Source organism: Ruditapes philippinarum, unplaced genomic scaffold, assembly GCF_026571515.1.
Source record: "Ruditapes philippinarum isolate M1 unplaced genomic scaffold, ASM2657151v2 ctg10415_1_1_1_1, whole genome shotgun sequence".
Lineage (NCBI taxonomy): Eukaryota > Metazoa > Mollusca > Bivalvia > Venerida > Veneridae > Ruditapes > Ruditapes philippinarum.
In genome coordinates, this window is record NW_026859404.1 from 1,840 (window position 1) to 15,142 (window position 13,303).

The following is a 13,303-nucleotide window of genomic DNA, read 5'->3' on the forward strand; positions in this document are numbered from 1 at the left end:
AAACGTAAAACAGGGAAATTCTGCATTTTCTATCGGAAACTAGTGGATGGGTATATCTTAAATATAAAATACTTTGTTGACAACTTAAAAGAGATTTGAATTTAAACAAACTTGGCCAATGACAATAGTATTGGGGTAAAATATTAAGTCTAAACTGTCTGTAAAAAGGACATACTAAAAGGAAATGATATTCATTTTCTATACAATTCATTTTACATTTAGCACATTTTCCTTGGTTTCTATTCATGTTTCTATATCTCCCTTCTCCAATAGCTAGATTATTATGACAAACAAATATAATATATCACCCAAAGAAAAAACTTCTTCAGCGTCAGAATAAAAAGAGATGAACTGTGTGTGCTATATCCTTGAATATGGCATTCATGATAAGGGCGTTGCTGTTTTAATATTTCAATCAGATAAAAACCCTTGATGAAAAATTTTACCTGCATGGTGCTCAAAACATAAGATCTTTTAAAACAGCGTTTTGTTATTATATTTTTTTAATTATATACTCTGTAACCGTTATCTTAAGGGAACTCCATCACTCATAACAATATACATATCATTTAAATTCTTCATGCTCAAATATAATCTAGTAACAGATCAATCACTAAAGAATGCATTTCTAAAAGAAAAGTCGGTTATGATTCTACAATTTAAATCTATATTAGTGTAAAATACATGTACATGTCCGTTTCGCATGTATTGATTCTTTCCGCGACGACGTTGTTGTTGTTATTGTTGTTATTATTATTATTATTATTGTTGTTGTTGTTGTTGTGTTGTTGTTCAAATTTCTTATAAATAGTAAATATTGAACATCATTTGTTCCAAATTACGTACAAAATGTCAGCCATTTTTTTTATTTTTTTTTCCCTTAATTTTTTTCCTTTAATGTTCAAAGAGCACAGGACGGTTCTTAATATTTAGTATTTTTTTCCCTTAGGAGCTTTAAAAAAACGGTCTCTGTAAATACTCTGTAAATACTCTTTTAGAGTTTTAGGTATCATTCAATATAGGTCTAAGCTATTCTTTCCAAAAAAAAAAACACAACCTTTCATCATGCTATTTATGGAATGAATCATAATACATGTACATGCTTATAAAAATGGCTTGCAAATGCAAAGTTAGTTGAAAACTGTCATTAAATCTATTCATGTTATTAAATTTAACATGAGATTTTTGGTATTCAAAACTTGGTAATCATCCTTGTGAAAATAGTGGCATTCATGACGATGGGTTCATGATATGGACGTAATTAAATTTCATTTAAATATTAAAGTATTAAAGTTTATCTGAAATATACTTTATTGTCATAAAAGATGTTTAATTGCTTATTCATGTACGCATACTTTTACCAAGTTTGTTTTATTGCTGCTCTCAGCTCTCATTTCAAGGGTTCAGTGAAACAGAAAACGTTTAAAGTCGTATGAGAATCTTTAAGTACAGACGGTGATATATTTATTTATTATAAAGAATTGCACAATATATATAGAACATTATAACAAATATATAATATGTCACTGATTACATTGTTTTATGGAGTGATTGGAATACAACTGTAATATTTCAGATAGGCACATATTATCGATGACAATTTGATTAAAAACTATATTCGCAAATCACACAAATCACACACCCAAGAGACACTCCGAATCCCTTTCTTGAATAGCTCTTTGTCTTTTTTTAAGTTATTGTAACTTTCTATCTGATTGCGCCATTTTGTTGTTCGTAAAAGATATCCAAGTTCATTCAATTCAAGATGTTACTAATCTATTTTTTCATATCTTCGAAGATGGTTCAGCAAGACATCATTATTGTGTTTATGCTTCTCTTGCTGGTAGTTTTAATCTTTTCGTAGATCCACTTTTATTCTTAAGCATTTTGAAGCCTATTTTACCCGATGGTTAAGTATGTGGGGTGGCGATTGTGTCTAAGTTACTTCCTGTGTGCCGATTTCTGTTCATAACTGTACAGTGCTGCCAATGTCATTGGTGTTTTGTGTAGACGCATGTATAATGTACTTCAAAAAGAAATAATTCTAATGTGGTGCCCAACTGTGTACCTTTGGATGAAATGTGTAAATAATTATTCCATCCAATGGGACCACAAAGGATTTCTCATAATCAGAACTTTGATACAGGATGTCAATAAGATGCCCGGACTTTTCGCCTTTCTAATCGATGAATAAAATAGCTAAGACAAGCAAACACATTGTTACATCCAATAAGTATATTCAAAGCTAGTCAACTTCAGTAAAAATATACAAAGTCATCACCAGCGTGGTTGATAAAGTTTCATCAAAAGCCTCTCATATAGAAAAAAGTATATCTTTTATACAAACAAAAACTATTACAATGTTTTTATCGCCTTATATTTCAATAAAATTCCAAATCATTTGTTTGGCATGAAATAAATTATTTAAATGTCATTATATTATTTTTTGCGCTATATTTGCTTTATATTTAACAAAAAAGCTGGATTATTATAGTCATTGACCAATAATTGATAACAAAAAAAATTTGGCATAAAATAACTGAAACAATTGCCTAAAATATGAAAAGAAATAAAAGAAAACATAGCATTTTTTTAAGTCTGATTTCTTACATCAAAGAATAAGTCATAGTGAAAACCCTTGTTAATTGCGAAGTTTGTCATACTTAGTTACAGACTCAGGGAACATGCATATTAGGTGCATAACAAATAACTTCACAGCTTACTTTTCAAATTACATGTAGATATCTACAGTTACAGCATTTTTCCTACAAAGATGCACAAAAGTGCAAGCCATAACGCAGCATTCTGGTACAGGTTACGCCCACTGCATGCGACGTCATCGCCATACAAGGAAAGATACGCATGCGATTGTATTCCACAAGCTGTGAGGCTGAAAGATGCCTTGTAAAAATTATCGGCAAGATCTTTCAATGCGGGGGTGCAGCTGGATGTAACTGTGAACCCAATGCAGCTAACTGCAGTTGTCACTGCACTGAAATAGAATGGTTAGTCTGATAATAAAATCAAAGAGATATTTCACTTGTTATCATATGTATTGTGAATATCACTATTTACATAGATATATCTTTTATGATTTAATTTTTTATATCTGGACATTTTATAAATTTGTTCTAGTGAGATTCGTCAGAGACAAATACATATCGCTAAGTTATAATGTCAGCAATATATCATTCCAGATCACAATCGCATACAATCCGGATTTTCTTTACACCGGGTGATAAACAATTTAAATACATTTACCCTTTACCACATATATTCGCGAAACAACGCACTTTCGACCCCCCCCCCCTTTTTTTAGGCCTCAAATAGTGAAAAAATGTCCTATTTGGGCCCCAAACATAAGTTTTCGTTTGAGAAATGTTGCTTAAAAAATTGAGCACTTTTTCGGCGCCGCCCCCCATCCAAAAGATACATCAGGGGATTGCCAGAAGGGGGATGTGCCCCCTACTGTTAGGGGGGGTTTGAAGGGGGGCGGAGTCCCCCTCATCGCCAAGAAAATTTTGGACTTGTGAGAGGCTAAAAATGACCCCAGGTCGATCATAATGTAACTTTTAACCAACGCTGAAAAGCCTTTGACTCTATCTCAATCCCTTGAGCAGTTGCAGCACTTTGAAATAAATTTTGATGGAAAAAATCGAGGCAAAATAGTGATTTTTGGCAATTTTGAGATGTCCCCTCGTTGCCATAGTAACAGGAAATTTAAGACTGAGCATGTCGTTACAAAGGCAATGGTCCAGTCAACAATTGTGCCAAGTTTGATTGGTATTGAAGCATTTTTCATAGTTTCATAGCAGTTTGAACTTGTAAAAGGAGGCTTTTCAGTGAAAACGGCCATTTTTCACAATATGCTCATGGGGGAAAGGGTTAAGACATGTACAGGTATGTAATAAAGAACTGACTTAGGAAACAGAAAAAATAATCTCCTTGGTCAAATTGAAGAATTCATAATGTGTTAATTCTCAAAGACTTTATTTCAATATGGCATATTGGTACACACTCAAAATTGTTCATTTTATGTATTTTTTGTTGCCATCAGACAAACTTTAATCAGTAATATATCGTGATGCGACCAATTTATAGGCTTTATATTGCAATTGTATGTTTGATCTAATGTACAAAATGTAAAAAGAATTCCTTTAAAAGCACATTATGCCTCGGAAATCCATATGTATTAAATTTCTTAACAATGTGAGGCATGCATTAAATAATGTTTTAATAATGGATTTATGTTAGATGTTTAACAGCGAAAGAAAGTAAGGCTGAACGTGCAGTTATGTGTCGTAAGAGTAGCAAAATGTAGACAAAGTAGTATTTCGACTTCCATACAAAATATTTATTCCCTTTAAATATACAAATTAACCCCAAAGCAAAAGGAGCAAAGATAATTCATCTGTTTGGCAATGGCAATTTTTGGGAAACTTTAACAAGAATAACCCCAAAAAAATTTGGGAATAAAGGTTTTGAGGGGGGAAGAAGAAAAAAAAAAAATGGGAAAAGGCCGGCAATTTTTAAATTTTGGGGGGGCCTTTTTTTTAAAAGGGGAAAAAAAAAATGGTTTTTTTTGGGAATTTTTTTTTCCCCTTTAAAACCGTGGGGCAAAGTTTTTTTACTTTTTTTTTTTTTTTTGAGGAACTGTTTACCCGGGGGGGCCGCATAGTTTATTAGTGTATTCCGTTATAGCAGAGGCTAGAGCTGTCGCCAGATTAGTTAGACACGATGTATCGGTCCATTGACAATTGATAAAAGCCGCCATAGTCTCTACAGTTATAATGAAATTATTAAACTGATGAATTTGTTGTAGAAATTAAATAAATGTGTATGAATATATATTACATTTTCTATTGAAGAAAGATAAATATCTAGCCGTATATTTTAACAAAGTTATACTAATAAACAATTACGTATATATTTAATTAAAAAATCACGTTTGAGTTGTTATTATATCGGTAGTTGATTACGTGTTCCACAACACTTCTTAATATGCAACTTGGAATATACTATAATACTACAATGTACATTGTATATATTAATAAACAATACTTTCAATCAACATTATAAAAAATGAAAATCTAAACATATAGTGGACAATAATAAACGTTTACCAGTTTGATTTTTGCAAAATGCTCTAGTGGTCGCCTTCAATAAATTTGGATTGAACGTGAAGAATTGGTCTTGCGTGTAGCAGTCACCGATTGCATCAATGTAACATTTGAGATTGCACTCAACACTGCAAAATATTTCTCTTTTAATTTAGTATGCATTCATTCTTTCGTTCTTAAAAAAATGAGCATCTTTGGGAAATGGATACTTTCACAGGCTCGTGATACCAAAATGCATCACCTCAAAACATAATTTCCCTATTATTATTTACCTATAAATTCTAACTATGAAAATTTTGATTTCATGACGTGAAAGACGAATGAATACACTAATTTTGCAAATGCAGCTGCGCCCTCATTATCATCGACACCCGTTTCTAAATGGATAGATAAGACGGGAACCGAAGTATCCATACATGGTACAATATTTGTCACTAGCATAATCCATTGAATCATATTAAGCGTTTTGTGCGTATTTTATGGTATTAAAGCATTGCATAAAACTGTGCGTGATTCAACATTGATGACGCATTATAAATGAGGAAAAAGTAAGACTATGTATAAGTTCTCAATTATAGATTAGACGTTTTGTCAGACCAAAATTCATCCATGTTTTTGGAGAGCTGTAATTCAAGATTTTAGTCGCATGTGATACATTTATACTCCAATCTGATAAAAATTAGCTCTTAATTACCGTCTGATATATATGTACTCACCTTTTGCAATATGAGGATAACAAGTCCTCGGCTGTCGGTGTAGTGAGGTCGTTAGTTGATAAAGACAAGCACTTGGTTAATTTATCTGTAATATCTTGTTCTGAACAACTCTAATAAAATGGTCAAAATATTTACAGTTATTCAGAATGTGTTATGACATAATTCAGTGTGTTTTTTTTAAGAAAACAAAAATGCAACGTTGTAATAAAGATGCTTTTAATAAACATTAATGTAAACAGACAATTAAAATCTTGGTCAGCGCCCGGCTATTCTTCACCACACTAAACATTATGCAAGATCGAATTTCTTTAAAATACTTGATTTTGTGAAAACGAATTTAAGATATTTTTGATAACACTTATCTAAACAAAAAATGAAGTATAGCATCCAAAACATAGAGAGTGATCTCGTCTGTGTGGTTAAATTATTGCACTATATATTTCATGTAAATGTATATTTGATAAGAATATTGACTATAATTTTTTTAATCAGATAGTAAATATTTATATCACTTACCATTACCACATGTCCGGCAACAAACCACACAATTAAACCTAATTAAAGAAATAAATATCTTTACTGTTTATTTTATACTTATGTTGTACGAATTTTGTCATATGTGAATTCAACAAGGTAAACAATATTCAATATCCTAAAAGTGAAGATTTTAGATTTTTTAATGTCAGTCTATCTTATTATTTAAAAATAAACAAAGCTTATAAATTCCGCTTATATGAAAGTTTTAGAGCGTCCGTTCCCGGATGTTGGTTCAAATCCAGTCAGGAACTTTTATTCTTTCATGTGAGTAAGCTATCCAACTACCTTGCCGAACGTCAATGGTTCTACTCAGGTAGAATCTCGTGCCTGTGATAATGCACGGGAAAATGAATCTGAGGTATTAACCAATAATACAAGTGAATGAGCCGTGTCACGACAAAACCAACATAATGGGTTTGCGACCAGCATGGATCCAGACCAGCCTGCGCATCCGCGCAGTCTGATCAGGATCCATGCTGTTCGCTATCAGTTTCAATTACAAGTAGAGAAACTGATAGCGAACAGCATGGATCCTGATCAGACTGCGCGGATGCGCAGGCTGGTCTGGATCCATGCTGGTAGCAAACCCATTATGTTGGTTTTGTCGTGACGCGGCTCATTAATATAATACACACAGTTTGCTTTGTTTTGTATATATTCATACAGCTGGTGCCCAGTCAATTAACGAGTTATTCATTATGACATGCTGATTTGTCCAATGTTTGTGAATATGCGAAGTGGGATGTACGAGTATACTAAACAGATTTCTAAATTCGACATTCATAAAAAACTGAATTATTTACCTGCAACAAATTGGGTAAATACTGTCATATCTGAATTCGTTGAAGCTATTGGTATCTTTAGAAAACTGAAAAAAAGGAAAACGTAACTGTAAAATAGTGTGTTTATTTCAACTGATCTATTCATTTTTATATTTATACAGATTTCTCTCTTGCTGTAATTGATTTTTATTTATAAATATTTACACAGAAGAGTCTTCCAAACACGGTATTTCTCAATCATTTTAATATATAAATTTAACTTGTCAATTTTCATGCTTTTATTATATATACAGGCGTAGTTAAGATTTCTTTTATGGTTTATTGAAATTATGATTTTTTTTTAAATTTCTATCGATCATCTAAAAGACACATTTGTATTTTTCTATAATAAACAAAATATTCATGACATTGTATGTTATGTATTATGAGTAAAGCAACACTTGGTCATTTGTAACGTTGACTGTTGACTAAATATTTCGGTATTATACATAAAAGTATTGCAGTTATAGGTTGTTTATTAAGGGCAAGGTGCGTCCCACCCTACCCTTCCATCCCCATATACCAATCCTAGATTCTTCAATATTCCAACATATTCTTCTGAGATTATTTTGACCGAATAATTCAACAGTTTATACGGTGAAAATTATTAACAAAACAATCCTATTCTTTATTCACCTGATCAGAATGTAAAAGCGGTTGAATACTGCTTTTACCGTTGCTTTTAATTTCTTCTCAAAATGTACATTATTTTGCTTCCACAAAATGCATTCATGTTATATTGTTCCATACAACTATTTTCTTTTTTACATTTATTTATAAATATTGTCTTTTTTTAACTACATAGTCCGCACATTTCCTGTTTTTCTTTACATTTGTATGGCTGTTGACGTAAAACTTTTCACTGTTATTCCGATCTTTGTGAGTTGATTTACATAAATAAAAAAAGGTATCTGGTTTCAAAAGAGCTCTTCAGTTTTTCATTTAAAATTAACTTTTCGTTAAACACTTCTTTGTCATCCTATTTTAGAAAATGGATAACTTGAACCAACATGCATGAGCAGGCTCTATTAAACCGAATCCTGTAATCGTCACATCAGTGAAGTGTAAATCAATTTATTGATTTTATTTTGCGTTCAATTTAGCATCATTTGCAAAATTGAAAAACTTGCAGGCTCGGTTTAATTTAACCTGTTCATAGGCGGTATTGAAGTGTGCAAGCTACCGTTCACGCCCCCTAACACCGGCTTAAGAAGAATACCACATTTTACATGAAATGCTCAAACTTTGCACGTATATTTGTTCATACGACAGTTGTCATTGAACTTTTATTTTTTCACATTACGCGGCATATGGTAACAAAATAAACAAGAGCACCGCTAGGCGGAGCATTATATGCCCGAAAGTGTTTTTTTTTATATTAAGGATGAAGCATTTGTAAGAAATTACATAAATTAAATAAAGTATTACCTCCTTCCAATAGCAATCCTCCTATAAAGTTTGAATATTGTGGGCCAAATAGAAATTAAGTTATGCTCCGGAAACTGTTTTCAGTTTTAAAGTAATAGTGACCTTGACCTTTAACCTTGTGACCCCAAAATCAATAGGGGTATTCTACCCAATATGGACAATCATCCTATGAAGTTTGAATATTGTGGGCCAAATAGACCTTAAGTTATGCTCCGAAAACAGTTTGAACACTGTGGGCCAGATGAAACTTAAGTTATGCTCCGGAAACTGTTTTCAGTTTTAAGGTGATAGTGACCTTGACCTTTGACCTTGTGACCCCAAAATCAATAGGGGTCTTCTACCCAATATGGACAATCATCCTATGAAGTTTGAATGCTGTGGGCCACATGAAACTTAAGTTATGCTCCGGAAACTGTTTTCAGTTATAAGGTGATAGTGACCTTGACCTTTGACCTTGTGACCCCAAAATCAATAGGGGTCTTCTACCCAATATGGGCAATCATCCTATGAAGTTTGAATGTTATGGGCCAAATGGAACTTAAGTTATGCTCCGGAAACCAAATTGCTAACGGACGGACGGACGGACGGACAGACAGACGGACGGACGGACGCCAGGGGGTATAACATAATTTGCCCGAAAATGTTTCGGGCATATAAAAATGCGTGTGACCTTAAGGAGAAAACACTGTGCTGCGAAAGTAAATAAAATGAAATAATGAAAGAGGAGCAGAGGTAATGAACTCTACAATATGCATTAATCTAAACTAGTTCTAATCTATATCAACTTACAAATTTTCCATTAGGAATACTAAATTTATTGAAAATAATTATCTCGGGAATAAAAAGGTTTGCCGCTGGTTCTTGTTGCTTGGTCGTGTAGGGGTTGCGTTCATTGAACGCCGCCTTTCCTTGTTGATCTTGTTTATCATATTTTTGAAGGTAACTCTATTTTGCTATACATGTTTAGTTTTGAACAAATCCAGAACGAGAAATACTTTTTTCTTAATATTTTGCTGGCGATTCTTATCTTAAAACAATTCCTTTATCGTGACATTATCTGTAAATATTTGTAATTCAAGCCGTATTATTATTGTATAATTTCTAAAATTGTCAGAATAATCATACAGTTTTACTGTACATAGTTTTTTTATTTGTTTGGGTCGTCAGACCAAACAAATAATGGTAGCGAAATTTCAGAGTCTAATGTTGCTAATTGCAAATGCCGAAAGTAGTCCAATTTTTTGGAGCGGTTACTTCCCTTTTGTATGTACACTAAAGCCGAAAAATTCAGGGGAGATCACTGCGTAAAGATGGTCAAAGACAGGCGCATCAATTTTCAAGCAAAGTAATTCCCGAATGGTCAAAGATTTCTAATATTGTTTTATTGTATTTTCTGATCGAAAATAACTAAATACAAAGCGGACATTCAATCTCTGACACAGAAGTTTACTACAAACCTAACAACAAGTAGTTCTCAAAACAGCTAAAAACTAGCGATTTAAAAGAAAGAAATATTTTATTTTGTTACAAGTATCCAACAAATTACAACGCATTTAAAGTTAAACAATAGCGTTGGCTTATAGAATTGTCAATAAATGCACAATCACAAATTACGCGGATGAATATGATTTTATCAATGAAAATACTATTTTTAGCCATGTTGATTACCGAATACTACACAAACCGAGTAGTGGAATATATAGATTCTACATGCCGGACCGTTTGGGCGAGAGGATTTTTGCTAAAATATCTACTTCAATTATAAACAACAGGTTTAGCCTAAACAAAATACCTCGAAATTAATAAGGATTACAAACCCGAACTGCAATGGAAGTTCCAAATTTAGAATGATTTGATATTATTCAGACACACTTTGTGTAGCTTTCCGTGGTACAGCTTTCCGTGGTACAAGGGTAACGCGCTCGCCTCGTGAGTGAGAGGTCTCGAGTTCGTATCCCAATCGAGAAAACTTTTTTTTTTTTTGTTAAATTCTTTTTTTAAGTGTTTTTGTTAAGGAAGTAGCCATGATATACAAAGATAAAGTGTGGCTGTCGTAAAAAAAAGGACATAAATGATTTTTTGATGCAACTCTAGTTATGCAGAATTACGGATGTATCAAACTCTGGTGCCTTACAAAAGGAATTATAATACATAAAAATAAACTTATACAGGAAAATGCATACAGATATACAGTACGATTGCAAAGATCAGAAAATACCACAGAACTTGCAGCCGTTTGATTCTTTATAAATATACATGCTTATAGTAAGCTCCAGGATTATTTACATCTGTGTTAAACAACAGTTAAAGTCGTTACAAGCCCTAATTTAGAATAATATGGTTTTCTTCAGGCCGTTCACATATAAATTCACCGTGGCTGAAGGGTTTTCGGGCTCGCTTAGGAAGAGAGAGGTCTGGAGTTCAAATCCCAGTAAAGGTTACTCATTTTTTTAAATTGTTAAAGTCAAATAAACATTGGATTGAATATCAGTGTTGCAATTAGTCTAATAGCTAATTTACTACAATTAAAACGCTGGAAAGCATTGGTGGCACTAAACATATAATCTCACAACCTGCACCTTTCTTACATTCTGAGACCCAAACAAATTCAGCGCCTTCTGTGCTTTGATTTTCAACGAGTCAGCGATACACTGAAGTGTATCGCATTTCAATGTACAGTTTCATTTATAAACCTGTTGCTGGGAGTGTAAAATTTATCTACATGTTTAAATGTCAGATCGTTTATGCTAGCAAATATGCGCGTTTAGAGAGAGATTTTACATCAGTTAGGATAGACACGCTGTATGTGTAGCGGGTTATTTTTTTATTGAGAAGATACTTTTTGTTGTTTAGTAGGGAGTTTTGTTGGTTTGTTGAAGTGGTTGAAGATAATTGTGGTGATCTTAATTGATCAGGGTTTATTGGTTGTAATTTGTTGTTTTGGTTGTTGAGTTATATCTGTTTGTGAAGATATAATTGGTTGATATTGGTTGAATGTTTGTCTGGTCAAGATTATATTAGTTGATGCTTTGTTTTGAGGATATATGTAAATATTGGGTGCTTTAGTTTAAGTTGTTTTCTGATGCTGATTAGATTGTGTGAAGTTAATATTGTTGGACGAATGTTTGTGGTTTATACCGTATCTTAGAGTTGTAAAAATATTCATTTTTGTGTTCTTCATTTTGCGGTGATTTTATTGTTGTTTGATCATAAGTTGTTTAGAGCTTGGGCTCGCCAGGTGTCTTGTTTCGTATAAAAGACGTATACGTGAAAAGATATTTCATATAAGTGGCTGATAAATGATGTGTGTTTGTTTTGGGTGTAAATAATGATCAGAGTTCTTTGTTTTGGGTGTAAATAATAATCAGAGTTTGTTGTTTACATGTATATATTGATTTGAGATAGAAAAGGATAAAAATACCTAAAAAAAAAAGATAGTGTTAACTAAACAATTACATGCTAGTTTTCCAACTGAGAATATTTCACTTTTATGTCAGGCGGTGCTGCCCAGCCTCCATATCTTGGAAATTGGTTCTAGTATTTATTACTAAATCTTTTCTTAGATTAAATAACATCAAGGCAGACATTTCTCCTGACAAAAATAATCAATGTTCGGCACTTTTAAATGTTTTATTTTATGAGTTTGGTTTTCTACTTTTTTTGTCAAAAATGCTATTGTTTTTAACATTTTGCAGTTCAAAAGTTCTAAAAGTATCAACAATGCCCAATCAAAAATTCTTAATCTCGCAGTCGTTAAAATGAATATACATGTATTGTCAATATTAATATCTGCATCCTTTTTTTATTGTGAAACAAAGAAACGATTTATCGAAAGCATCAAAAATATTTTTAGACATAAAATTATATATATTATATAACGGCACTAGTACGCATAATAGACAACAATTTAGTTAAACAATGACGTATCGACTATTTGAAAAAAAAAATTAAAAGAAAAAAGCGACATCTTACCTTAGATATCAAGCTCCTGTGTTAAATAATGATTTAATAATTCAATTTTCAGAAAATCATACTCGCTATTTTCGGAAAGTGAGAATTTATATTGACCCACCCTGGTACGGTTATACAAAGCAGCGCGGATGATTATTGACATTTGTATTTATGTTTTTGTAGCACATGTTGTTATACACTGAGCATTTTGTTTACACTTTTCATTGTATAGGATTCATTCATGTCGGTGAATTAAATGTAAATGATTTATTTATTAAAAGTATAGAGAAAGACCTTTTTCAAATATTCATATTTTTCATAGTAGAACATACATGTCGTGCAGCATTATATCAAAATGAAACTTGTTCATAGCTCAGGTTGCTAATGCTAATAAGTATGTTGTCCCTGTCTTTGTGTCTTATTCTGCTATTGTTCTATTTTAAACTCAGAATATTGCAAAGTTTGAATATTTAAAAGAGCAAGGTTGTTTTTATGATGAAGTAATGGGTTTAGAAGATATTTGATGCTTATTACTTAAAGTATAAAATTATTTCTGATAAAGGTAGCAAAATGTAATCAAAGTGGTATTTTGACTTCCATACAAAATATCCAGTCACTAGAATTTTACTAGTTGCCAAAACGAAAAGGAAGCAAAAGATGGTTCGGCTGTTTGGCCAATGAGTGACATTCTGGATACTGTTAAATGACATCAAGCATAAGAAGCTTTTAA

The 13,303-nt window shown here is 32.3% G+C and overlaps 1 protein-coding gene and 1 long non-coding RNA gene across 2 annotated transcripts; both read right to left on the minus strand.

Annotated features, from left to right (window-relative positions):
* Positions 1 to 1,441: 1,441 nt before the first annotated feature.
* Positions 1,442 to 2,994, minus strand: LOC132756372 (uncharacterized). Its single transcript, XR_009629321.1, has 2 exons — positions 2,724 to 2,994; positions 1,442 to 2,068 (listed from the first exon to the last, which is right to left on the minus strand). It is a non-coding gene; the product is annotated as an uncharacterized LOC132756372 (long non-coding RNA).
* Positions 2,995 to 4,657: 1,663 nt separating this feature from the next.
* On the minus strand, positions 4,658 to 12,750 carry LOC132756371 (uncharacterized). The gene is made up of 6 exons (XM_060747431.1): positions 12,595 to 12,750; positions 7,177 to 7,241; positions 6,353 to 6,390; positions 5,837 to 5,946; positions 5,124 to 5,248; positions 4,658 to 4,779 (listed from the first exon to the last, which is right to left on the minus strand). Exons 2-6 carry the CDS (start codon positions 7,202 to 7,204, stop codon positions 4,658 to 4,660), a joined length of 423 nt encoding a protein of 140 aa, XP_060603414.1. The 5' UTR covers positions 7,205 to 7,241; positions 12,595 to 12,750.
* Between the last annotated feature and the right edge of the window lie 553 nt (positions 12,751 to 13,303).

Excerpts from the sequence above, each read along its gene's own strand:
- LOC132756371 (XM_060747431.1), bottom strand. The coding sequence starts at position 7,204 with ATGACAGTATTTACCCAATTTGTTGCAG. Across the intron at positions 6,391-7,176 it reads ATTTACCCAATTTGTTGCAG|GTTTAATTGTGTGGTTTGTT; the intron begins GTAAATAATTCA and ends TTCTTTAATTAG. Across the intron at positions 5,947-6,352 it reads TTGCCGGACATGTGGTAATG|AGTTGTTCAGAACAAGATAT; the intron begins GTAAGTGATATA and ends CCATTTTATTAG.